The 27,942-nt window shown below is 35.7% G+C and overlaps 4 protein-coding genes across 9 annotated transcripts; 2 read left to right on the top strand and 2 right to left on the bottom strand.

The window, feature by feature from the left end:
- Nucleotides 1-880: 880 nt before the first annotated feature.
- Nucleotides 881-3,869, top strand: LOC112293185 (ribosome biogenesis protein BRX1 homolog 1). The gene is made up of 8 exons (XM_024542352.3): nucleotides 881-1,201; nucleotides 1,369-1,510; nucleotides 1,829-1,907; nucleotides 2,256-2,380; nucleotides 2,568-2,669; nucleotides 2,905-2,976; nucleotides 3,141-3,239; nucleotides 3,428-3,869. The coding sequence occupies exons 1-8, from the start codon at nucleotides 969-971 to the stop codon at nucleotides 3,563-3,565; spliced, it is 990 nt and encodes a 329-aa protein (XP_024398120.1). The 5' UTR covers nucleotides 881-968; the 3' UTR covers nucleotides 3,566-3,869.
- A 12,964-nt stretch (nucleotides 3,870-16,833) lies between these two features.
- On the bottom strand, nucleotides 16,834-20,054 carry LOC112293514 (uncharacterized). Of its 6 annotated transcripts, XR_002973048.3 has the most exons (4): nucleotides 18,518-20,054; nucleotides 18,289-18,425; nucleotides 18,000-18,114; nucleotides 16,834-17,215 (listed from the first exon to the last, which is right to left on the bottom strand). XR_002973048.3 is itself a non-coding variant. In XM_073539669.2 (3 exons), exons 1-3 carry the CDS (start codon nucleotides 18,708-18,710, stop codon nucleotides 17,171-17,173), a joined length of 375 nt encoding a protein of 124 aa, XP_073395770.1. In that variant the 5' UTR covers nucleotides 18,711-20,054; the 3' UTR covers nucleotides 16,834-17,170. The 6 variants fall into 6 exon arrangements, 5 of the variants coding, with proteins under 5 accessions (XP_073395770.1, XP_073395771.1, XP_024398782.1 ...); XM_073539669.2 differs by lacking the exon at nucleotides 18,000-18,114; XM_073539670.2 differs by lacking the exon at nucleotides 18,000-18,114 and having other exon boundaries at nucleotides 18,289-18,413.
- A 223-nt stretch (nucleotides 20,055-20,277) lies between these two features.
- LOC112293515 (uncharacterized) lies at nucleotides 20,278-21,510 on the top strand. The gene is made up of 3 exons (XM_024543015.2): nucleotides 20,278-20,520; nucleotides 20,922-21,027; nucleotides 21,174-21,510. The coding sequence occupies exons 1-3, from the start codon at nucleotides 20,445-20,447 to the stop codon at nucleotides 21,244-21,246; spliced, it is 255 nt and encodes an 84-aa protein (XP_024398783.1). The 5' UTR covers nucleotides 20,278-20,444; the 3' UTR covers nucleotides 21,247-21,510.
- A 419-nt stretch (nucleotides 21,511-21,929) lies between these two features.
- Nucleotides 21,930-25,461, bottom strand: LOC112293513 (F-box/kelch-repeat protein At5g15710). Its single transcript, XM_024543011.3, has 2 exons — nucleotides 23,899-25,461; nucleotides 21,930-23,274 (listed from the first exon to the last, which is right to left on the bottom strand). The coding sequence occupies exons 1-2, from the start codon at nucleotides 24,296-24,298 to the stop codon at nucleotides 22,070-22,072; spliced, it is 1,605 nt and encodes a 534-aa protein (XP_024398779.1). The 5' UTR covers nucleotides 24,299-25,461; the 3' UTR covers nucleotides 21,930-22,069.
- Nucleotides 25,462-27,942: the final 2,481 nt, after the last annotated feature.

Raw genomic sequence — 27,942 nt, 5'->3', positions numbered from 1 at the left:
TACTAGAACTTTATACTAGCTTTTGAATTCTTATTGTATATTAATTTTTCCATATTATTATCTTCTTTTTTTGATTTTTTGATTTTTTGATTTTTTTTTTTTGACTTTGAATTTTGATTTTTTGTGTTTTTATTAACTTTTTGTTACGTACTGCAAATTTTTCCATTATCCAAATATCCTTTCCAGTATGAAAATTATGTACTTCTATATTACAAGTTTTTAGAATTTAGTATCGTAAAACTGATTTTGTGAATACGCAACTGGTACTCATTTATTTATTTATTTATTTATTTATTTCATATCTGTTATTAAAATTATATATATATATATATATATAATTTTTTTGAATTGAGAAATACTAAAATTCATTTAAAGATAAACCAGTAAAAAGAATAAAAAGTGTTGAATAAGAAAACACATGTTTTTTTGTCATTCTAGGCGTAATTTTTAATAAGACTTAAAATAATAACATATTATTAATAAAAAATTGATTGAGATTTCTTACAATTCTCAAAAATGTATTAGAAAACCTTTTAAGATTAATTACTTTTTGGAATAATTAATTATTTCAACATCTTAATACAGTAATGAAACAATGTTTGTTTCATCTTTTTCAATTTCAAATCAAGTTACTAAAAAAATTAAAAAGGAATCTAGTTATTCAAAAATCACCCATAAAGCCAAAAGCCCAAATACATTTTTTTTCACATGCCTCCTTATTTTAATTTTATTTTACCAAAGCTTAAGTTTGTCTTGCGATGCCTCGCAGATGGATGAAGACGGATGAGAGATCGTGGCCCGGAGAAACTCATTCGTTGAGATGAGGGCCCTAAAACCCTAAACCCTTCACATACCTGAAGTCGCCCCATAGACAAGACGCGACACAGACGCGCAGCTAGTTTTTTCGAGGTTGCGAGCTGATTTAGTGTGGAATTTTGCGCTTGAGTTTTGGCATTGTAGAAGAAGCGATGGGCAAAAAGAGGAAGTCGCAGCAGGTCGCCCCCGTGCCCGCTGCTGCGCCTGTAGTGGAGGCCGAACCTCCGCGCAAGCGCACCTTGCTGGGCCTCAAACCCCAGCCCGAAGCCAAGGAGGAGGTCAAGGTGAACGGGTCTAATGGTACGGAGCCCTCTCTGGAGGTCGCGGTCCCGTTTCGAAACAAAGAGAAGACTCTCATTCTCTGCTCTCGACGCATTACGTTCAGGTAAGTTGGGTGACAGCAGCTTTTGTTTCCGTTTCGGATGAACACATGGGTTTTTTTTCAGGGATTTCTTGTGAAATTTCTTTTAGTTTTTATTTTTTATTTTATTTTTGTACTGGGACTGATTAGGAATTTTTTTTGCTTTTCTTTTTTCGTTGCGGGTGTTTTAGGTATAGGCACTTGATGATGGATATTATGGCTCTTCTACCTCATAGTAAGAAGGATGTAAAGGTCCAGGCGAAAGATAACAAAGCCGACACTCTTAATGAGCTTGCAGATTTGAAAAACTGTTCTAGCTGCCTTCTTTTTGAGGTATTTCCCCCTTGATGTTTCTCTTTCTTCTTGAGTAGTCGACTCTGAGATTTGGGGCGCACGTATGAGTATTGACCAAAAGGGTTTGTTTTTCATAATTGTGGTCGGATCGGTTAGAGGTAGTCGCTAACATAGTAGTTGTCTCGTATAATTAAGGTATAATGTTATACATTAGTAATTTGTGGTTACAGTACAGCCAAAAAGAATTTGTGCCATCTTCTCTGGAGCTTTGTAGTATCACAATTACTGGGGATATGAATCATTTAGTTCGGTGCTGAAGCAGCTAAATTGTTCGTTTGGGTGCTGTCTATGTTGCAGTGCAGAAAGAAGAAGGATTTGTACATGTGGCTGTCTAAAACTACTGGTGGACCGTCTGCTAAGTTTTTGCTCAAAGCAGGTACTTTTGGACTTTTAGTATGGTACTGTCAACATTGGTATTTTTCATTTAATTAGATTACAGGAAAATAATGAGCATGAGATACAAGTAAGTCGTGTTGTTTGTGCGAGCAGGACATCTGTGTTGTATTGCAGTGTATCATAAAATCATAATTTACGTGCTTTCACTGGTCTGTTGGTACCACTTGAAACGATTCCAAAGGTCTGAAACAACGTTATATTGGCATATGAATCGGATTTGTTTCAGTCGACTATTCCTTGATTTTGTAGAGGTACGCCTTCCACACATTGGCTGGTTTAATCTTTAACTTGAATGCACCATTAATATTATGCTTGTGTTGAATTACAGTTCATACAACGGAAGAATTAAAGCTGACCGGAAATCATTTGAAAGGGTCTAGGCCTATCTTGTCCTTTTCTAGCGAATTTGACAAGCACCCACATCTACAGCTCCTCAAGGAACTTCTTCAACAGGTAGGATAGATGTGCTTTCATTAAGAGTATCTAGTACATGGATCCTCTCTGTGATTAGCACCTATTTGTACTTGGCGCGCCTGTTTTCTGATTTGATTGTCTTCTAGTTGATGCTTCCAATTGGGATGAAAGCGATGGTTCGGATGTGAAACATTTTCTTAGTTTACTTTTTGGTGATGTTGTGCAGGTTTTCTGCACTCCTAAGGACCATCGGAAATCAAAACCATTCTTTGACCATGTCTTCACATTTTCTTTTCTCGATAATCATATTTGGTTTCGCAATTATCAGGTCAGTGAAGCTATTTATCTTTACATCCTGAAAATATGCTCGCTCAGTTGTACCAAGTTACTTGTTTCGTATGCTGTCCTTGGGTTGCTTGGCTGCATCGAAAGACAATGTAGAGCTGCATTTTCTTTCTCTTTCAGTTTACTTTTGTATTAGAGTTTCCAATAGCTGAGAATGCTCTGTGTTCGCTGGTTTCGGATTATTTGTTAATGATGCATCTTGGTTTGCTTGTATACAGATATCGGTGCCATTTCAAAGTGCTACTAATAAGGTAGACCGGGTTGCCTTAGAGAAGATGACCCTTGTTGAGGTACATTTATCTTAAGTTTTTTGACTTGAAAATATCTCTTGCATTGTCTCTTTGTCGATGTGGGCTGTGTATGGGATGTTGTTGGTTGTTTGCTTCTTTCTTACAAGTTATTTGTACGAACTATTTGTCAGACTGTAACCTCATCCTTATCACAAATTGCACAGGTTGGTCCAAGGTTTGCCATGAACCCTATCAAAATTTTCAGTGCTAGTTTCGGTGGACAGACCCTGTACGAGAATCCATTCTATGTTTCACCAAATGCGGTAATGATAACATTCTTTCGGTTCATTTTCATTTTGAGATGTGAGGTGATTGGTCCTAGTAAGGTAGTTACAATCATTTCGTTATTGCATGGGACGAAATATGTAAGGCTAACAAAGGAATATAACTATTGCTCTCTGACTGATACCTTTTCTTATTTTTGATTTTTTTCATGTTCTTGTTTTTATAGGAACGATCTCTTGAAAAAAGAAAGAAAGCAGGAAAATATCAGAAGAAGGTCAAAGCTAAACAGAGGCGTAAGACTTGGGAATCAGCAAATCAGCTTGAGCCCAGCGAGCTCGCCGATGTTTGGGATGGGGAGGATTGATTTGAGTTTTGTAGTTCACCTAGCGTATCACTTCATTCATTTCTGCCATCATAGCATCTCAGAGGATCTACAACTACCTTACGCTGCAAGGAAACTCAGGAATTCCTTGATGTCAGGTTTTTGGGCACTTGCATATTCATGCTGAGATGGAAACTGACAAGTAAGATTCTCTGTAAGATCTAAGTGTTTTATTTTGACCATGGTAGGCTCAAATAGAGTTTGGATGAGTATTTGTAACTACGTAGTTCTTAAAGGAATCAAATTGGCCATATAAAGATTTGTCACCAGACCGATTTTCCTCAAAGCTAGTCTCGACGAGTAATCTTTCTTACAGTGTACAGCTTACATTATTCTGGATTGTACGTGACACAGTTTACTTTCGAACATGTGGGGTGGTACATATGGGGAAGTTAATTTGAAAACGATAACTCTATTCTCTCGGTCCTGTGAAAAATGAAAAACACTCGAGCATAGCGTATGGAACGAAGACGAAGCATGGTTATATACATGTCGAGGAGACAATGGGATGACATTTGTTACTACCGTTGAAACTCTAGGACCTACAGAGCTTGCTGTCCACGATGGTTTGGAGTTGAGGCCAGTGTCTCAGGTTCCTATTATTCCCTTGATTTCAAGCTTGTCAAAACAATTTGATTTGTTTTCATATTTGGCCTAAGCTTGTGTTGGAGTTGGATAATCTTGGTTTGTTTAGTACGTGTTGGCTCAACCAATTGACGCCTTAGCTCTTTCTTACTTTTTCATTGACTAATTTAACCTAACGTCTTTGAAGTTGAGGTATTTTTTAACATATTATGTTTAGAATTTTGGTTTGTCTAGGAACTTAACTAAAATTTAATAATGTTTTTCTACAATTAGTTTATTGAAGTATTTCTATTGCACAAAGTGCCAATCTATTTCAAAATATTTAGTTTTTTATGAAATATTGATTTTTTTTGAGAATTCAACAGTGCTTTAGTTGTCACATCAAATTTTAATTACTGCATGTTGTACATGTCTAAGTTTGATTTTCAACTGTTATAGATATATTGCCTTGAATGTCTCTTTGGTCAATATTTACTATTCCATCTAACATGATAATATTACCATTAAGTATGAAAAGGTATTATCAAATATTTTGTCATAAAGATTCTTAAAATAATTTGCATTAGCATATTCTTGTAATTTGCAGTTTTCTTCCTTTGGAATATCATTAATTAAAGAAGACATATAACTATATATATATATATTGAGATGCATTATGATAAAATTATTATGAATTGTGTATATATTTATTTATTGACAAATTTGAGAAAAATTACAATTATTATTTTAATAAAATATTACAAGCATTCAAAGATAAATTAAATGTTACAAGAATCTTAAGATGAAATGACACATCATTATATATGTATTTTTTATTTTATTATATATATATATATATATATATATATATATCTTAATTTTTTTGTAGGCATAGCAATTCCAAAAGTATTATATATAAATTAGTAAATTTGTGGTATTTTGTATTATAGTAGTTTGTTTAGTCTAGTTTGTTTGGCAAAATTAAATAATATTGTCTTCTTTTAACAACTTAAATGCATCAATACTTATAGTAGTAGATCTAGTTATAAAAAAATTATTTACATATAAGATTAATACAATGACAAGTTTTTAATTTCAATAATTTTGTATGTTAAGATTAAAATATAATTTGGTCACATATTAATTGTATCATTGGTGTCTTGTGTTAAAATTTTCAAAAATTTCTCTACATAAATATTTTATTTAAGGTATTTATAAAAATAATAAAATTATAAAATCTATATGATATGCAGTTTATCTACACAAGACAAATAGGTAAGTTATAACTTCCATAGATTTTAAATAAATTAGATAAGAAAATCTCTTTTAAAAAATTATTCTATGTTATTGCCTAAAAAGTTCTAGTGCTCTATCATATTTTATATTTTATTTTTTATTTTTTATGTGGTAGTTGAAGTAGCCAATTCATCTATTCCACAAAGTTGTTTTGTATTCATTTAAGTACTTATTTTTGTGAGACAATAGAACTTTTGAAATAACAAATTAAAAGATTTTATAGAATTATCCATTGCTTCTAAAGAAGTTGCTTGGTTAGCCAAGCCCATCTAAGGTTTTGGCCTTCAAATCACTAAAATTATTTCTATTTCCTACAACAATAAAGACAACATTTGTTTGCAATAAATCTTGATATTAACCTAGAATAAAATATATTAATGTTCATCACTATTTTATAGGAGAAAAATACAATGGAGCAAAATTGTAATCAAACATGTTCCTTCACTACAACAAATTACTAATATTTTCACAAAAGCCTTCAAAAAAAGGCCTTTTCAAAAAACAGAGAGAAAAATAGAATCTTATATTCTACTATAAAGCTCTACATTTCAAATCTCAAAATCTGCACTATTTCACCAATCATTCTTAATTCCTTAGAAAATCACTAAGATCCTTATTTTTTGCAAGTTGTTCTATATCTACTTGTAGATGAAATCAAAATGCTTCAATCAAAGTAACATATTTGTAAATAATTTCTACTATTTTTAATTTTTTTTTCTCTTTAATCATATTATTATTAGTCTCCTTAGCCAACATCCTTTTTCAATCTCCACACATTGCTTGCAATAGGTACAATATTGTTAGAATGTCATCATATGCCTTCAATTCTCTCAATACCTTAGAAATCACAAATTTTGCTGCCAACACCTCTAGTACGTAAATCAAAAACTTGGTTGCTTCTTACAATTCTCTAAACACGTCTAATAGTATCTACTCCTTTGCCATGAACACCATTATTTCTTTTTCAATTTTCTCCTTCAATCCTTTATCTTCATCTTCTTCTCCTACTCTAAAACTGGTCATGTAGAAACTATTACTCACAAAAGTCCATAGACTTCAACAAATTATGTTTGCCACTTTTCCATACTCTAGTAAATATACAATATTAGCACTACAATACACATACATACCCTATCAACCTCAAGAACTGAAACAAGACCAAACTATCTCAAAAATCTAAGATCCTTCTAATTTACAACAACATAAAGCCTCATCACAAAATAAGACAAAAAAAAACTTGAACCAAAAGTGAACAGAATTAAACAGAGTAGGACATGAAAGACAAAACTAAGCAAATGGAAATATAACAAAATCGAATTGAACAAAAAGATGCAAAATCAAATTTTACTAAGAAAAAGGGTCCAAAATCATATCTAATCAAATGCTCCAAAAGGCCCTGGTTAGTCCAATTTATACCTTGTCCTACCACCTTAGACTTTCTAGAATGTTCCTAGGTGGTGGATTCCACCTAGATAACTCCCTTAAACTCCCTTAAACTCTCTTTTTAGAAGATTCTATGATAGACCCCATCTAAATAACCATCCTAAACTCTTTCTAGAATGTTCCATGGTAGATCCTATCTAATCCACTAACCTAAACCCAATTCTAGAAACTTCCATGGTTTTAACTATCTATACAATTATCTTATCTATACCTTGTTATAGTTAATTTCTTTCTAGTAATGCGGAACATCTTCATTTTGCTCCCTATGGTATCTCTGAATTGTCTCTTGGTAATGAGTGAGGTTTTGTGTAAGTTCCCATGTTGCATTGTGAATAGGATAACCTTTCTAAAGAACTTTGTACTGAAGTTGTAAACATCCATTGCCATGACAAAGGTAGTGATGCTCCAAAATACTGTCCATCTTATATTCTTATTGGTCATCAACTACAATTGGTGGTGGTAGTGGTGGTTGGTGTCAATCCGGAAAGTGCTTTGACTCGGTATGAAATTCCTTCAGTTACAAAATATAAAAGACTAGATGGGTCCAAATATGTGGTGGAAGCTTAAGGTGATATACGACATCAAAAATCACTACATAAATGTAAAAAGATCCAAGCCATCGAGGTGTTAATTTATGGATTTGGATTGATGTAGCAAGTGACAAGTTGGCATTAAAGAGTAATATTTGATCACCCTCTCAAAAAAGTCTTGTATTATTGATGGTTATCTGTAAACTGCTTTAGTTGATTCTGTGCTATAAAGAAGTGATGTCGTACCTCTTGTAAGGCCATTGTAAGCTATTGTATAAATTTTGTTGTATAAAGGTCCAATTTGCATGCTTTGTTTGTCCATCTGTTTAAGAATGGAAGGTTGTAGACATGACAAGTCATATACCTAATAGCTTAAACAAAGTTTTTTAAAAACTTTGTGTGAAGCATGGATCCTGATCTGAAGTAATAATATGAAGAAATCCATGGTGACAAAAGATGGTATCAAGAAAGATTCATACAAGCATTGGAGCATCAATATCCAAGCGTACCATGGCTAAGTGAAGTTTCTTTAAGAGTCAATTCACAATGACAAAAATTGAGATATGATTATGAGACAATTACGATAAACACATAATAAAATCTATAGTCATTTACTCTCAACTTGTCGTAGGTAGCAAAATTGGCTGCAATAGTTTAGGAGATGCTATGTTGTATGCTTTGTTATATTGACATGATTTGCAGGAACATATAAAGGTTCAAACATCATAATACAAATCTATCCAAAACCATATCCTTGAAATTTGTTCTAGAATCTTCTCTTATCTTAGATGTTCAAATATTGAGATTTCATGTTCTTCTTAAAATATGCGCGTTTGGATTTTAGCATTGTCGAGTATATAAATTTTCTTTTAAAAATAAAAAAAGCCATCACTAAGAATGTAATCATGATATTATATATTGCCTACCTTCTATAGATCGCTAATCATCTTGAAATAAGTATCCCAATGTATAACTTTCTTCCATTCTATCTCTTTAGTTAGATTTGAAATGACACTATTAATGGTAGGAACTTTTGCCTTGTTTGTCAATTCAACTCTTAAGTATGGTCTCCGCAATAAAATATCTAGCACAATATGTTGTCACCCTTGCTTATATTCAAGCTAGATATCAAAAAGTTGTAATTGTTCTTCTCAACAATGATGCCACAATTTTATATTTTCTAGATGCAAATCATATAGCAAGGATTGATGGTGAGTCCAAACAACCACTAGTTTCTCTAATAGATAGTGTTGCTACATCTTTGTGGTGTGTATAATCGCTAATTGCTCTAGATTATATATAGAGTAATTGTATTCTACTCTTCTGAGCTTGTATGATTCATATGCCATAGGTTGAAGGCCCCTACCAAAATCTTGTTGAAAGACTCATCTAATAGCAAAGTCGAAAGCATTGATATCAAGTGTACAAAGAAGATTAGGATCATATGGTTGCAATATTGGAGTAGTAATGAGTGCTTCCTTCAACTTATCAAAGGCATTTTTTTCTCCAGTTTTCATTCAAATGGGGCACCTTTCTCCAATATGTTTGTTAATGAGGCAACAATGTAAGCAAATCGTCAAAAAAAATAGTAATAGTATCTAGGAAGGCCTAAAAATGAACAAACTTCAAAAGTATCCTTGGAGGTTGGCCAATCCTTCACTACTTTCACCTTATCTTGCTCTATATGCATGCCTTTGGAAGACACTACATACCTCTAAAAGATGACTTTTAATTTTCAAAGTTCATATTTTGATTCCTTGTAATAGAAACAACTATCTTGCAGCCAACACAATACTTATTATAGGTATTGCTTATGCTTTTCAAGGATTTTATTATATACGAGGATATCATCAATGAAGACAACTACATACTTGACTAAAAGGTCTCAAAATAATCTGTTCATGTGATTCATAAAAGAAGCTCGAATATTGGTGAGGCCAAAGGATAAAACCAACCATTTAAAATATCCATATTGTATACAAAATACTGTCTTTTATACATCGTTTCTTGCAATAGGTGTTTGTCAATAGTTGCTCCAAAGATCTAATTTACTAAAGATGGTCACATCTTAAAGTTAGTCAAAATGATCATCTACACGTAAAAGTGGATATGCATTTTTAACAATCTGCTTATTGAAGCCTCGATAGTCAATGCAAAGGTAAAATCCACCATCTTACTTAGATGCAAAGAATATAAGTGCTCCCCATAGTAATGTGCTTTTTCAAATGGGGCCTTTTTCTAAGAGTTTATCTAATGTCTTCCGTAGATCTTCAAGTTTTTTTTTTTTAATGTTAGGTGATAAATTGGTCAAGCTGCTAGTTTGGCTCTAAGCAATAGTTCTATTTGAAAAGAGGCACCTCGATGAAGAGGTACACCACTAAGTAGATTGATTAGAAAGATATTTTGATATTTTTTTATGAGTTGCTTTGCTTATTCTATCCCTTCAATTGTCTTTTCTACATTTGATGCAAGGTTTGAAACTACCATATATATATCAATTTCTCATGCTGTATTTGCTTCTTTATAAAGGTTGTCTCTATAAATAAGTCTTTGGTTGTAGATTATCTTTTCTCTTCACTTGATGCACAAGTATGAAGAATCACCTTGCATCTTCCATCTTTAAAAGAAATTGTCTTTGCTAGCCAATCAACTTGCTTATTTTCCATCTCTAGCCATACCATACCAAGGATAATATCATACTTTAGCTTTATCACTTTGAATCTCTTTCTTAAGATGTAGACATTTGTCAATTTGAAGGTTTCTTCTTTACACATCTCACTCAATATGTTTTCTCGATCACCTGTAAGGTATATGCTTCTTCCCTTGATTGTTTTAATTTTAATTCTAAGTCGATTAATAATTTTAATTGAGATGTAATTTTCTATAGAGCCACAATCTAAAAGCACTCGACATAGTTGTCATCTTGGTAGCCCTATTAGATACACCAATCGATTCTTTTTATAATTTTTCAAGGCCATACCATTTTTTTCTAAGAGATAGTAGCTATTCCTAGTATTGGCCCTCGATGCCTTTATTGGAGAGCTCCATTTTCTTGCTCTGACTCATTATCAACTTAGTGAGTTTTGAGATTGTGAACCTGCCTTGTCTTATTAGTGCTTGAATTTTAATGTTTTAGACAACCTCTAATATAATGGCTTGACTCTCAATAATAAAAATACAATCTCTTTTGTACTAATATTTGTCGTCTTTGTAGTGTCAATGGTCGTTGTAGAGCAATAATTTCTATTGAAGTTGATTATTGTGCCATAGTCTTAGATAGCGACATAGGACTTTGTATTATAGGTCAAGCTCTATAATTTTTGAAATCTATAGCATCGACCCTCTCTGCAATCCAAATGGACTCTTCAAATATTTTTCGATTCTTTAGCTCCACTTCTCGATGGATCTCAAGTTTCAAATCTCGTAGGAATCGTTCCATCATCTCGACTTCCAAAATATTACCAATTTAGATATATAGGGACTTGAATCAAAAGACATAATCTTGCACTGACCTAGATTATATAAGATTTGTGATTTGATCGCATGCTATCTTCTCTGCATTGATGGGCCAAAATTGATTCTTAAACTTAGTGTCAAATTCCTCTTGATCACAAAATCTACCTTGAATTTCATAGCTTTGAACTCGATGTTGCTACAAAATGGCTGTTGCATCTTTCAAATAGTTGACTCTATATATAATTCTTTTAGTGATATTTGTTATACATAGTTAGAGGTATTGTTGTATGTTAAAGAGCCATTGACATACATCTTCTTATCTTGAAGTCATAGAGTATGTACTAGGCTTATTGAATTTCAAGCTAGCAAATGTCATAGACATACAACTAAAGAAGGTTCTAGAAGATTCTAGAAGATTTTAAAAGATTCTAAAATATTCTAAAAGATTTTAGAAGGTACCAATAGGTTCTAAGAATGCTCTTGAAGGTTCTAGGAGGTTCCAAAAGGTTGCGAAAGGTTCTAGTAGATTCTAAGAAAATTCACTAAGACCATAGGAGGTCTTAGAAGATTCTAGGAGGCTTTAGATGATTTAGGAAGTTGCTAAAGAAGGATCTTAGGCTTGCTTTGTTCTCAAGCCTCATAGAAACTCCTCAAGAAGCTTCCTAGGACATAGTATATATAGGAGCTGAGGTTGAGAGAATCCTTAGTCTCGACAATTCACTTCTTGTGGTCTAGCTAAGATCTTCTTACCTTGTATCCAATTATTGTTCTAATATCAAGCTAATTTTATTTCTTTGTCTTGAATCCTTGTTTTGTATATGATTCCTAACAATTTGTCAAAACTGCTATAAAACAATATTAGGAGCTTAGTCTCTCTTGATAGAGAGTGGATTATCCCTCTTCTTGGAAGTACTATAGGATTCTAGAGGTTGTAGATTACCTTCTTCTAAAATAATATTGTTCTTTTCTTAATATTCTTTTGATTTCTTTTCTTTATATCATAGATCATATTTTTTCTCTTTTGAAGGCATGTATTTTTCTGATTTTTTATGGTAGAAGGTGGAAAAATCAATTTGACAGAAATAAAAGAGATCAAATTAGATTCTATTATTAATACTCTTAAAGCATTCAGGATTAGGATAGAGACTTTGTCAGAGCAAAATGAAGAACTATATATGAACATACATAATGGTAAAAGACCTAGAGTACCTCAACCACTACATGAAATTACAATAGAGATTCAAAATTCTCAAACGACTATGTCTACTTCAAACATGGGAGGTGCATCCACTTAAAGCAATGATCTAACAACAATAACAACAAAAGAAACCAAAGATCAACCTTTCAAAAAATATTCAATAGCACTCGCTTAAAATTTTGTGGCTTTTTAAACCAAGTATAACTAATTACCTTGCTTCAACCTCAATGATATTCTACTGAAGCATCTCATGTTAGTTTGGTTGAAACCTTGCTCTTGAGTCAAGCTTTATTCTAGTTCACTTCATTATTTGAAAATAATTCTCTTATATTGTATAATTTTGAATCATTTTTGGTACTATTTGTGGAAGCATTTAGTGAACATGATAAGGTTTGTTCTTCAACAACTAAAATTCAAAGCCTTTGAGAAGGAACATGCTTTGCATCAACATATGCCTCAAATTTTTGACAATTAGTATGTGATATAAATTGGAGAAAAGATGCATTAATGAGCCAATTTCATTGGAAATTCAGAGATGATGTTAAGGACTTATTGTTGTTTATGCCAGATCCTCTAACACTTAATGAAGCCATTAGTCAAGCTGTGAAGTGTGATAATGATTTATTTCAATAACGACAAGATAAACATTCTTCAATTATACCACATGTATACACCAATTATTTTGCAGCTGCTTCACCACCCAATTCTAATGAGCAATTGAAAGCAAAAGATATGCAAATTAATGCAATTCACTTTAAACCTCTTTCTGAGTAAGAAAAAAAGCATCAAAGGAAACTTGACCTATGCTTATATTGTGGAAAATCTGGCCATAAGATTAATAATTGTTCAAAGAAATGCCAATATGTATATTGAATGAGGAGTGCAGCCACATCATCAAAAGAGTTGTAGGAAAACGAGGGTGTCCAACTATAGTAGAAACCATGTGGCTTGATTTTTCACTATCACAAACCAAAAAAGATCCTCTACTCTCTACTAGCCCTTTTTGTTGTTTTACTATATTTGTGTGGTTAAGAGTCATAAAACTAGATTGTCATGCATTACCTCACTCAGGAGCCTCTGCATGTTTTATTGACAAAGAATTTTTTAAATCATAAAAAATCTATATGGTCAAAAAATCCAAAGCCGTATATATAGAAGTAATAGATGGTCGACCTTTATCCTCTAGAGATGTCACTTATGAAACAATTCTATTAGAAATAACCTTTGACAACTATAGCAACCAAGTAGTATTCAATGTCATTAGATTATCATCAAGTGTAATTATTTTATGACTCTCATGGCTTGGAAAATATAATCTACAAATAGATTGGGTATTACAAAAGTTAGATTTTCTTCTAATAGATCATAGAACCCCCAGATTTATAAAAAAGCTTCTAACACCTGAGAAGCCAAAACTTAAACAGCATTTATTTATTAGAGCTAGAATATTTGTGAGGGCGGCCAAATTAGGTATTACGTTTATTTTTTATGCAATTCTACAATTAACACTTGTGGTTGCTACAACAATAATTCCAAAGGCATGTAAGGATTTTGTAGATGTATTTGAAAAGAAAAATGCGGATATCTTGCCAAAGCATTGTCCTTACAATTGTGCGATTGACCTTCAAGAATGTGCTCAACCACCATTTGGAGTCATCTATAATTTATCCTAGAATGAGCTTGTGACTTTAAAAGAATACATTGAAAAAAATTTGGCTAAAAATTTTATTCAACATTCTAAGTCACCAGCTGGTACTCTGATATAATTTGTGAAGAAAAAAGATGGATCCTTATAAATATGTGTCGATTATCACAGTCTTAATAAAGTCACAATAAAGAATCGATATCCATTGCCATTGATATCCAAACTTCTTGATCAACTTGGTTAAGCAAAGATCTTTACGAAGATTGATCTACGAGTCACATATAACTTGATACGCATTAAAGAGGGAGATGAATCAAAGACTAGACTTTTTGAATACAATGTCATGCCTTTTGGACTTATCAATGCTCCAACCATATTTTAATATTTAATGAATGACATATTTTGTAAGTATCTCAATGACTTTGTTGTGATTTATTTAGATGATATTATGATCTTTTCTAAGAATCCAGAAGACCACAAAAAACATCTCTACCTTGTGATGGAAAATCAAAGAAGTGATGGGCTATATACAAAACTAAAAAAGTATATATTTTATGCACCTCAAGTCGAGTTTGTTGAATATATTATTTCCAACAAATGCCTTTTTATGGATGCAAAGAAGGTACAAGCAATCATCAATTGAGCAAAGCCATAAATTGTATGGGATATCCAATACTTTTTTGGATTTACAAACTTCTATAAGATTTTCATTAAGAATTACTCCAAGATTGCTACTCCACTTATACAGTTGATATGCAAAGACAAACTAGACTAGAGTCTCAAAGCAAAAAAAGTTTTTCAACGCTTAAAAAATACTTTTACAACAGCTCTAATTTTGATACATCCAGATTTCAACAAGCCTTATTTTATGGAGACTGATGCCTCAGACTTTGCATTGGGAGCAGTTTTGTCATAATATGGAAAAGATGGCAAACTTCATCCAATAGCATTCTATTTAATAAAATTCTCAATGGTAAAAATTAACTATAAAATTCATAATAAAGAGCTACTTACTATCATAGATTTTTTCCAAAAATGGAGCTACTTTCTTGAAGGTGTCTCTCATCAAGTAATTGTATATACAGATCACAAGAATCTTAAATATTTCATGTCAGCCCAAGTATTGAATTGTCACCAAGCACGTTAGAATATATCTTTATCACAATTTGATTTTTGCATTACATATCAATTTGAGAACTAACAAGGGTTATCAAATGCATAATCAAGACATTCCTACCTTGAACCAGAAGAAAGCAAGGCAACATATGATCAACAATAGGCAACCTTATTAAAACTTGAGTAATTTTATTTTTGAGCAACTAATGTATCAATGCCTGCAAATTTATCATTTTTTGATCAAGTTTGTAAAGCCTCAAACATCGACCTTCTTATTCTTAATATCAAGTAACTTGCCAACAACCTTCGTGAAGAATCTTCTAAATTCAAGTATGAAGAGAATTTCTTGTTCTTTGAAGAATGTTTGTTCACTTCAGAAGGACCAACTCGCTTGCGTGTTCTTCAAATATGCCATAACTTCCTTATAATTGGACATTTCAGATTCAATAAGATCTTGGAATTTCTATTTAGAGACTTTTGGTGGCCTAAAATGTAGAAGAATATTAAGAAATTCGTACTATCATATGATACTTATTCAAGGTCAAAGAACCTTTGACATCAGCCATATGGACTTCTTCAATCCCTTCATGTTCCAAGACAACCATGGTTATATATTTCTATGGATTTTATTACAAATCTTCGACCATCAAACTCATTTGATACCATCTTTGTAGTTTTTGATCAATTGACCAAGATGGCACATTTTATACCTTATAAGAAATCAATTATTGGTGAAGAGACTACAAGACTCTTTATTCACAATGTCTATCATTACCATGGGTTGTCAAATGACATTGTATCAAATTGTAGGCCACAATTTGTATCAAGGTTTTGAAAGGTACTTTTCAAGATTCTTAAGATTGAGATCAACCTTTTTTCTTCCTTCCATCTTCAAATTAGTGGAAGTTTATGCTTAGTCACAAGTAGAAGGCTTGAGACACTATCAATGGCTACTAGGGCCTATGAACCATTTATCTTGTAAAAAATAATTAGAATATATAGGAGATATTATGTGACAGATCTTCAACTTCTTGCACGTAAATTAGCTTGTTGCAATATTGCTTCTTGGAAACCTCGAAGCTGAAAGAGGAAGTGATGTCACAGACATACAACTAAAGAAAGTTTCAGAAGTTTCTAAAAAGTTTTAGAAGATACTAATAGGTTCTAAGAAGGCTCTTGAAGATTCTAGGAGGTTCCAGAAGGTTTCAAAAGGTTCTAATAGATTATAAGAAAGTTCTAGAAGATCATAGGAGATTCTAGAAGGTTCTAGGAGGCTTTACATGATTTAAGAAGTTGCTAAAGAAGGATCTTAGGCTTGCTTTGTTTTCAAGCCTCATAGAAACTTTTCAAGGAGCTTCTTAGGACCTAATATATATAAGAGTCGAGATTGAGAGGATCCTCAGTCTCAACAACTCACTTTTTCTGGTCTAGCTAGAACCATCTTGCCTTGTATCTAGTTGTTGTTCTAATGTTAAGCTAACTCTATTTCTTGGTCTTGAATCCTTGTCTTGTATATGGACCCTAACAACAAATGTCGACTCTCTTATCTTCAAGGCCTCTATTTGTCCTTACAAAGTAGTTATTTGGCCTAAGAAATATTGTATTTGAGCCTTCATTTGAGATTGTTCCATTATATCTCTCATATTGTAATTTTTCTGCTGGACTCCACTATTGTAATGTCTTTTCACCACCCGATTGACTTTTTAAGAGTAGCTCATGGCAACCTCAATACAATATCTTATGTGACTATAACAATTGAACTTAGACTAGATAATGACTATTGACATGCTATCAAAAGTAAACAATCTTAAAACTCACTATGATATCAATGAAACAAGATCAAACTATCTCAAAAAGCCAAGACCCTTCTAATCTTTAAGAACATAAAGCCTCATTACAAAATAAGATAAAATAGATCTAAATCAAAACTAAATGGAATTAAACAAAATAGGACATGAAAGATAAAACTAAGTAAATAAAAACAGAACAAAATAAAATTGAATTGAAAGATGCAAAACCAAATTTTATTAAGAGAAAAGATCCAAAGCCATATCTGATCAGATGCTCCAAAAGGCCTTGGCTAGTCCTATTTATACCTTGTTCTACTACCCTAGACTTTCTAGAATATTTCTAGGTGGTGGATTTCACCTAAATAACTACCTTAAACTCTTTTTTTAAAAGGCTCCATAATAGGCCCTATTTAAATGACTGCCCTAAATTCTTTCTAGAATGTTCCATAGTGGATCCTATCTGATCCACTAACCTAACCTCAATTTTAGAAACTTCCATGGTTTTAACTATCTATACAAGTATCTTATTTATATCATGTTACAAGAATCCTACATTAACATCTTGAGAATAATCACAGTAATTTGATGATGACCCTAGCAAAACATCACAAGAATCTACATCAATGATTTCCTCCTGAGAACTTTCACATGAGCTATTTGAACATACAAGACTACTTACTTTATCAAACTTTTGCTCTTCCATAGCAAAGGCAATACTTATAAGATATCTATTATTAAAATAATTAATATTTTAAAGAAGTGAAGTATAATCATAAAGATTGATATTTAAATGATGGATTTAAAAGTGATTTTATTTTTATTTTTCTTTTATATGTTAAAAAAAAAAGAATAAATTATATAAGATTCATATTTCATCAAATTATTACACCAATATTATTGTTCTCTTTTATCAATGTACAACACTATATTCTTAATACACACATACACACACACACACACACACAAAAATATATATATATATATATATATATATATTGAATTTGTATTATTACAAATTTAATTTTTAATTATTTTATAATTTTAAATTTTCTATTTATATTAAAAATATATTTATATTTATATTTATTTGATATATATATATATATATATATATTTTTTATTTAGTGGAATATTAAATCGACCCACCCTCCTTCGTTTCCCAGCTCTAACAACTCTAACATTTTCTCAAACACCGCAACACAAAACACCCTTACAAATGAACCCACAGCAAACTCGTGCGCAAGAACCCACCTCGTCCTTTCAAACCCTTTCCACGCCGGCCGCAGAAGCATAATCACTATACCCCAAAAACATGAAAGACAAGATATCTGTCCAAAAAGAGAAAACCCCAATTTGCTGACCAAAACAACTAACCTACCACGAAATCCTGGCAATCCGAGTCCCGCGACGCGAAACAATCTCAAGCAGCCTCATGTCGTGGAGCGCGAGAAGTCGCCAGCTCAGGACCACTCAACCAAATGAAGAATCTGAAGCTGTAGAAGAGGAAGACAACAACGACCATGACAAGCGAGAAGATTCTAATGCACAAAGTGAATCTGGCGCTCCATGTGGGTCAGCTTATCTACAGCCCTAATCCACAGCCCAAAATTATTGTACGTCGCGCTGCTGGGTGGAGTGCAACATGACTGTGACTGTGGGATGATTACCTGAATCTTTAAAAGTTGCTCAATTTCATCGTCTCTATCTTGCTGCAAAGGTGCAGCGACTCTCCCGCTTGTGGAAACTGGCGAAGTAGAGCGCAGCCGATCATCCTCGAAGGTAAGCTGCAAACCTGTCGAAACACCTGTAGATTGAGGGTTAACCACAGATCCGGGGCCAATCTGGAGGAAGCTGATTCGGGGCAGGTAAATTCAAAGAGTTTGTCTAAAATCTCACATTGGTTGAATAGGCGATAATGCTTCGATCTGGTCACTCCAGGAGACGGATTCTGGAACTTCCCGAAATATGAGCTCTGATTGAGCTCCGCCTCCAAGAAGGTGCGGTGATCTTCATTTCCCCAGCAGCTCTGGACCTGATCCAAATCAGAGCACACAATCAGCTTGATCATTTGGAACAAGCCCCTCTGCATGAAAAAAGACTACCAACAGCCACAATGAGAGTTGAGTTTCCACGCCCGTTGTGGCGAAAGCCGCCCAGAATGTAGAAGTCGAAGGAGATCTGTCTGGACCTGTTGTTTCCATCGGGAAGAACGACGTTTGCCGGATACTGCGATTGCGCTGCCATTGCAAATGCTAGTCCGCGTGGGCTGGGAACGAGCGTGGGCCGGGAACGAGGGGGGTTGGGATGATGGAAGAGAGGGTGGGTCGATTTAGTAAAAGGATGGATCACTTTGTCATTCCTCTTTATTTATGATGAATCAATAAATCTTCTGAAAATCTATGAAAACTTTTTCGAAATTAAAATCAAAACCCCAAAAAGAGCACTTCTTCCATAAAAAGTAAAATATTGATTGTGGCTACAACCCATTTGGAGAAACCAAGTTGTGCCAATATATTACAATGGCCACTTCAACAAAAACGACAACACAATGAAGATGATGGTGAGGAGGTAGGAAAGGAGGAAATGAACGATGTGGGAGACAAAGAAACATTCACAAAACAACAACTTCCAACTTGTTGTAGAAATGAGAGTGAGTGATTGAGCATGTTTGCTGCTGCTGATTTTTTTATCAAGGCATTGTTGGTTATGGGATAATGGGAGCAGGAGGAGGAGCAGCAGCAGGAAGAGCAGGATTTCGGCAGCTATTTCCACGTCGGAGCACTTTGTTTCTAGAATGTTTGGTGATTCTACACCCACCACTCACGAGATGCTGTGTTTTTTCGTGCAGAGTCGGAGCCGAATGCTTCAGATGCCGGGAGTTCCTGGAATCGAGTCTTCAGCCATGGGTTGGGAATGAGACCCACTTCTTTTGTGCTAGGTTTTAATGAAAGTGCTTAAATTTTGCTGGAAGCTCGCTGTAGGAAATGAAAGAGAGAAGAGAAACCACCGACCAGACGTAGATGCGAATGCAGCTCCAGAGTAGCGGAGCAATGAGGCAAAATGAAAAAACTGGGTGCCACCAAATCACTCACTAAGCAAGACAAGCGGCTGGTGGCTATTCTCCCAAGGTTTGTTAGAGCAACACATTTGAGATGGGAGCTTGACATCCGTGTCGATAATCACAACAATTTTGCCAAATGTTCTTCAAAACCACAGACGTAGCTACTTCCATTTCCAAACGCCACTTGCCGCATGTGACCTAAGTAGGTACTTAGTAACAGGTGCTGGGGTTAGAGAAGGATGTAATGTTTCAAACAAGATTTGGTGGCACCTAAACAAGTGGAAAAATCGTCACCCATCAGGCACGCTTCCAGTGCACGCCTTGAACACGGCAACCGACGATAGTTTGTCGCATCCTAGGGCTTATCGAAGGGTCCCACGTGCCTGATGGATTGCTCGACACATACGCTGTACACGTCTTCTGCAACAGAAGAAAACTGCTTGACACGTTCTGACGGAGCTCACGAATCCGGGATATTTTTTGTATAATCCGGTTCTTCCCTTCTTCCTTGATATTTCCTACCCTGCCGTCCATCACGAGTACCCAACTCGCTATAACATCACCTCTCGACCCATCAAGTCTCATGTCGCTGGTTTAGACTTAGAAAACAATTCTGCCCGATTGGAAAAGAGTTTAGAGTTGTATATTTGTATAGTTTTGCACGCGAGGATCAGGTGTACTGTTGATTGCAATTTGTGGGTGAAGAAGATTGCAATTGGCGTTGAAGTTGATACCTGATATTTGCTCAGTTTTCTAGTTGAGATGGGGAAGGGCAAGCACGGACACAAACACGGATATCCTCAGCAGGGGGGAGTGCCCTACGGCTACCCACCTGAAGGTGCGTTACTTTGCATGCGATTCGTTACTGCCTCATAATTTTTCCACGATGCTTACGTTTTATTTGGTGTTTAAATTCTTGGAGTTGCTGTAGGACCTAGATGGTTGATATTTTGATATTACCTGAGAGCGATTATAAACTTGTCAACGTTACAATATTTTGGTCCTCTTGTTTTCTTTCATTTTAGAAAACACGAAGTGTAAACATCATTGTAGTTTCGGTAGATCATTCTTGGCTTGAGTTTGCTCCTCTGGAAATATTCCTGAAGAGGACCAAATCAACGGATAGGGTTTCGGTACACAGATTTTTTATTTTTGTTTTTATTTTTCGTTGTTTTTCTGGTGTTTCTACCATGACAAGTGATTAGGTTTGCTGATTGTAATATGGTATTCTGTTTGCAGGGTATCCTCAAGGGTATCCTCAACAAGGTTATTACCAAGGTCCCCCAGTCATGGGACCTCCTCAAGGATATCAGCGGAGACGTGAGGGTGGCTTTTTGAAAGGATGGTAAGGTTCTTTATTATATCATGGATCACAGTATCGTCGTTACGCCTTCTGTTCTTGCAATGAAATTATACTCATTATGAGGGAACTCTAGATTCTTCGTAACATTACCATCCATCTGACGAATTTTTTATATGTGGAAATTGCAGCCTTGCCGCGCTCTGTTGTTGTTGCCTAGTGGATGAATGCTGCTGTGATCCTGAAATCTTTCTCGGGTGTTAGATCGAGAAGACTTCCTCCACAAGAAGCAGCCCCGGATTCAACATAATTAAAATCCCGTTTCCTAAGCTCACCATCATGACTCGTCCTACCATAGATTTAAAGGAACGATGATGAATTTTTGATTCACCGCAGCCTCATGCTTTTGGCTTTTGTGATGAGGATTACAGGGTACTCTTCTGTATAGACTCTTTTAAGTTCTAGCACTGCCGAGTACAAAACAATGCTTTGGCCAGCAATTAATAATCAATAACATTTTCTTTACAACCTCTTGTAAGGTTTATTTCCATACTTTATGTTTTCACTAAGTAATATTTAGGACAAAATTAATGTTGTATAACAATAATTTTAACGTACACAGGGCGATCTTGATGGTCTACGATATTTAGCTGGACAGGCCACGCTAGGGACTTGCCAGGACCTGTTGATACAACTTTCATCTCAACCGTGAAATAATGCACAAGTCATAATTTGCATGTATGAAAAATATTTGGTATGAAAGCACAAAAATGAATACAACATTCCAAACGATCTATTGTCCCACTCACAAACATGATATAAGTGCAAACTTTGACCTTTTGAAAACGGTATAATTGTTAAACATTCTAATGGCAAAGGATCTCCACTTCAATCACAATTTTTCTGAGTTGACACAATAAGGCGCATCACCACATTCGGAACATAAATTTACACAATACTGACCAGTCAAGTTAAACAGGTTAATTTGACGACACCCATCCAGCTGTACAGGTCGCCTCCACAGCAGCATCGAAGGTGATCTAATCTTACTCTCCATCGCTGCTATCCAAGACGCCTTGGGCAATCGTCAAGCAGAGATGTCAAGCCTCAGATTCAAACAGCAACTATTCGACCCTTTGAATAAGGGGAACTTCGGCATCCAATTCCAAGACCTCTCACTCAAATCATAGAGCAGGGCGGATTGGCCTTTAAGCGAAAGAAAACAGAGCGCATCGTTGCCAGCAATGCTGTGGATCCCAAGCACAGTAAAGGAAACATCCAAAAAGGTCACCGCCAACTCAACCGGCATGAACTCCACATTCAAACACGACAAGTCGGTGGGGTTGAGCTCCCAGATTTGGATATTCTTCATGTCGTCGTCTTCTGTCTGCAGCACCCGGAAGAGATGTCCATGAATTTCCACCAGGCCTCTCTCCTCAGCGGAGTCAGAAGGGATCGGTAGCTCAATGTGCCGCCAGGTTCCTCTGAGCAAGTCGTAGGTCCAGACATACTCGGTGCCGAAATTCTCGAAGAGGACGCCGTTGCACTCGACAGGAGTCCACATTTCACACGTATCGTTGTGGACGTCGGCACCGAGGTAATGAGAATGAGGCCTTGACCAATCCTTAGTTAGACTACTATATACTAGGGTTCTCCAACTGGCATTGTATGGCTCGTAGCTAGTTTGACTTACTAAAATAACCTTGTAGCTATTGGAATGCTCGTCCACGACGATGCTTACCATCGCTAAGTACCACATGAAATCCTCTGGGTCTTCCACATCCAGAGGAGGGAGCTCACGCCAAGATTTCGTGACTGGATTGCAAACCACAATCACACTACCACTCTCTGATTTGTTGCAGACGAAGCAGAGCAAACCGCCTCCGCCTGTCACTAATACAGGCTCCTTCAAATTGCAAGGAAGGAAGCTTAGGCTCAGCTTGAGCCACTTGTTGGATGAGGGGATGTAAATAGCACCCTCACCGTTGGCCACCATTTTCCCCCGTTCGTAGAAAACGAAGCATGATCGCTCGGAGGATCGTTTCGAACAGATTTCCAGGAAGCTTGTGGCGTACATGAGGTGCCACCAGTCTTTGCAAACTGCTCGCATTCGAAGGAAGGAGGGGACGGGGAGACGGGCGAGCACCATGTGGATCACGTGCTCTGGGAGTCTGGGCAGAGGTCTCTCGACATCGACGCGGCTGGAGGAGGCTATATCGACGGTGGGGCGTGTTACCCCTGAAGCACTGCCTGCACGCGGGGTAGAGTGCGCACTGCGCGGGGAAGTACTCTCTGAACATGCAATCCACACAGTGCGTCTGGTTACAACAATTGCTGTTAAATATTCAAGGATTGCAACGGACACTCAATATTTCAAGGTATGCGGTCCATAGTGTGAAAGTAGTGAACAGCGTGAAAGGGATTCATATCATCTGGCTCTTGCCGAATACTATGATAATCGGAGTGAGGGTTTTCTTCGTTGAACAAGCGTTTTAAGCAGCAAATCCTGTTTCTCTCAAACTTTGGCGACACTGAAGTTGATTGTTCGTCTTTTCAAACGCCGCGTTCAATCAGTTCGCATTATGGGAAGGGAAAAGCCAGGAAAAGAAAAAGAAAAAGAAGAATGGAAAGAGCATTGGCATGACCCTAGCGTTATTATTTCAGCATGAGATGAGAATTCCTTATAGAATATCACAAGTCATGATCATCCCGGAAATTTGTTTGGGGAAATACTAAGTTGAGTATTATAAGTTACTGATTCCAACCAATCAAGCACACAGTAAAAACAAACGAAATGTTGGGAAACGCTAAGAAAATGTGTCACGTTTATTAAAGGCGATGGGGGATATTGACATTAAACAGTTGCTCTGGCTTGTAGGAAATGCAGCTGGCCGCTACGTACCAAAACTTACGTACCTGCATTGAACCGCTTCTTGGCCTCTCTAACTGCCACTTTGATTGCGAAAAAATCAGCTACCGACAAGTCCGATCGCAGCAACTCAAACAATTTTTGGTACTCCTCCTCGTTCATCCCAACTAATGTCCGCACTGTAAAATCCCCAAGTTTATGAGCTAGAGCTTTGGGATCCTTAGCGAATCCTCGTAGTATATCTTCTAACCTTGCATTGTACACATTGTTGGTGGAAAAATCAGAGGAAGAAGGCGCGGAGTCCATAGAGTCGTCCTCCATCGTGAATTGGCAAATCTTCTGCGAGATAAGCGTCAACTGATGATGTCGGCTAATCGTTCCCACCCTCGAAGTAGGAAGAAAAAGAAACCCTTCTCTATGCGCTTCAAAAGAGCTCCAATGCAACATTCCTTTGCAAAATCACCAAGGCTCTTCTCGAAGGACCCTGCTCCCACATCCTCCTCCCATTCTAAAAATGCCGACCCCTGAAATCCCTGAAACGTTATCTCCACGGACTTGTGCAGCTGGAATCTGTGGGTACGCTCAGTCACATAGCCCACCAGAATGAAGAAATGCCTCCAACACGCTCCTCTTGTCCTAGGTTTGCGGCGATCCGCCGCAACAAGCCCGCCACTTAACGGTGACCCTCACAGAAGTCGAGATGACTAGAAGGCTGCCGGCAAACGCCGCACAGCTGCCGCAAATCAAACCAAGATCGTCACGTCGCTAACGTCAAACCCCTATACTACCCAAAGCAGGCTCTCGTCCCAGTATATCCCGATCCTCACCAAAACGCGTCATGAGCGTACACTCCTAAGTCAACACACTCAACACTCTCTATCAGAACACGCAATGCGAAAAGAAAAGAAAAAAAATAACAAGCACGCGGCCGTCCACATGCTCGAATTCCGCGAAGCTCGATCTCCACGCACAAACCAAAACCTCCCAAATCTGCCACTCTTGAAGCACACGAGAGCTGAGGCGGTCACACGCAACGCCCCCAACCTTGCCCGTTTCCTGAGTCACTCACACCGGATCACTCGCGACCCTAGCTCTCTCGATCGAACACCGTAACCATCCTCGATTCCTTCCTTGCTTGCTTACTTCCACTGGTGGAGGGTGGGGGTACGTAGAAGCGGCAGAGCACGCCGATGAGAGAGGGTGGTGACAGAAACGGAAACGAGGAGACGACAACACATGAGGAGGAGGAGACACCGGGAGTGGTGAGGGCGGAGGAACGATGACGATGAGGAGGCTGCTACTATGCCGGGGGGACCCTAAAATCTCCCCCCGCAAGCTGCTGCTGATGTTGTCATTATCGTCGCGAGGAGGAGGAGGAGGAGTGTGCAGGCGCGGTACGAAAAGAAATGCGCAACCTCAGCGCCCTCTTCCAAAAATACGATCGCGCGCTCCTTGAATCTAGCAGCGGCGTTGGCATGCATCGCCGAAGACGACGAGGGGGGGGGGAGAGTCGGAGGAGGACGAAGTCAAGGGAGAGGGGAAGAAGGGGACGATGATGATGGTGTCTGTGCTCCCTCGCTACTCCCGAGGCTGAGTCCACTGGGGTCATGGGGACGCGGGAGGGGTATTTCAAATGGTTCCCTACACCCACTCTGGCTGACTGGTTTGATGACATGGCGCTTGTGTGCAGTCCTCGCGCTTTCTTTCCCTTGCCTTTACTTTTTGATTCTGCTTCTTCTTCTTTCTTTCTTCTTCCTATGCTCTGCATTTTCTGTTATAATGGTTTGAGTGTTGGTTTGCCATTGGGAGTGTGTGTGGAAAGGTGGTTTATTCAAGGGTGTATTTGACAATGTTTGTATTTATTTCATATATGTGTTGGGTGTATTGGAGAATGTAATTGTTGGTTGGAGATTTGATATGGTGTACTGTATATGATAAATGAAAAAAGAATAAAATTATTAGTGGATTTGTACTTAAATGAAAGCACTTGTTATGACATGTTGAAGAAAAAGTAGAAATTATTTAGTAACAATGATAATAAACAATATTATGTTTTTATATGAATATGTACAAGAAAATATTAAAATAACCCATCCATTTACTAAATCTACCCACCTTATAGTAACCATTATTTGAAAAATGAATCATCTCCAAAAAGCATTATTACAATCATAGCCCTCATCCTAACACCCTTACTTCTAGCCCCCACTTCCATTTTCAGCCTTCTTCATCTCAATTCCCTCTATTCTTCTTTCTTTGTTTCTAACTCTCATTCCAATCTTCATTTTAACTACAAATTTATGATATATAATTCTTTTCAACTACAAATTTTTCACAAAATGTCTATTTTAAAAGACTTATATATCATAAATTTTATTTCAAAAAATTTAGATTATAAATGTATATAAAATATAATGAAATAATCTAATAATATTTAAATTAAAATAAGAGGAATATTTTTTAATAATAATAATAATATAAAATTAATAATATTTTATTTATAAAAAAAATTTATAAAAAAATAACTATGTTTAAGATTTTTGTTGCCATTTACAATGATAAGAGATGGAAATATTGAAGAACAAGCACTATGAAGTTATAATACTTAGCATTAGCAAGATTGCACATAAAAAGAGTATGAAGTAAGATATCTCTTACTTCCAACATCCATTATTTATAGGTGGTGGCAACTATCTTAATGGATAACTTCCATCCTTTGATGAATATATCCATCCAATATTCTACCAAGACTGTCTATTGTTATCTTATCTACTATATAAATATGCTTTTAGCATATTTTCTATACTCTTAAGATCTTTAGTCCATTTATTTATATTATCTCTTGACCTTCTTATGTACTAAGAGCCAACTCTTTAACCAATAGCAACTTACCTAAAATAATACCCTCTACAATGTTACTTATTATACTTTTACATTTACTTATATACTTTAACACTCTTACTTTGCTATTGATCAAAGGCTTCCAATCCTAATGCCTTTATCAACATGTGATATCTATCTTTTATTAGTATTTTTGTCAATAAATCAACAAGCATATCTTTTGTTGCACAATACTTCATATCAATCACTCTCATTTCAATATTTTTTTTTTATAAAGTGATGTTGAATGTCAATGTGCTTGGTCCTTAAATAATGCTTTGGATTTTTTGAAAATACTAGACATTCTTAATTTTCATACTTCATTCGAATTACTTTCATTTGAAATACTCCAATGTCTTCTAAAAATTATCTTAGCCATATTGCCTCCATTGCATCATTGCTTGCTGCCATGTACTCCACCTCCATTGATAATTTTGAAATTGTTGGTTGTTTCTTGAAATTCCATGAGATAGCTCCTATTCCAATAAAGAACACATATCTTGTTGTTGATCTTTTATCATTTGCATCTCCACTCTAATGTTAAGGATATGAATTTTAAAGAAAGAAAATCCTTAATACACTCTTGTATCATTGAAAGGAATTGGAAGGTCACTCAAAGATGATATAATATTAAACTAAAATGGCTATTGCCAAAAACAAAAAAACTAGAAATTCTTGGAACAAGACTAATGATTAGAAAGGTATTGACAAAAGTGAAAAAGACTTCACTCTTACCTCCATATATACTCTTAACTATGAACTATGTAGGAATGTCATACATGACCTCTAAAATAAGTTGATTTTGCAAGGTAATTTTTTTATATGCATGCTATATAATTAACTTGTTCCGTAAGCTACCAACACATGGTTAACTTTTTGACCAAGTTTCTAACCTATCAATCAACTATAAACATATATAAATTCAAATCAGCATCTATAAAGCTTTTAAGAAGCTTTTTTATAAGGTTTTATTAAATTAACCTACTTTTATCTATTTTTACCTACTTCTATCTAATTATATAGATATTTACTAAAATATATATATATATATATATATATATATATATATCCATGATATTATCCTTCTTTTTAGAAATAAGTTCTACGAAGAGCGGGCTTCATATATTAAGAAAATCTAAGATGTGACAAATTGTATTTGCTACATACTCTAATATTTGTTCTCTTTGAAATTAGTTGATAGGTCTTTGCAA

This window comes from Physcomitrium patens, chromosome 16, assembly GCF_059467195.1.
Source record: "Physcomitrium patens ecotype Gransden chromosome 16, ASM5946719v1, whole genome shotgun sequence".
Classification (NCBI taxonomy): Eukaryota; Viridiplantae; Streptophyta; class Bryopsida; order Funariales; family Funariaceae; genus Physcomitrium; species Physcomitrium patens.
This window is presented reverse-complemented; position numbering and strand designations above follow the sequence as displayed.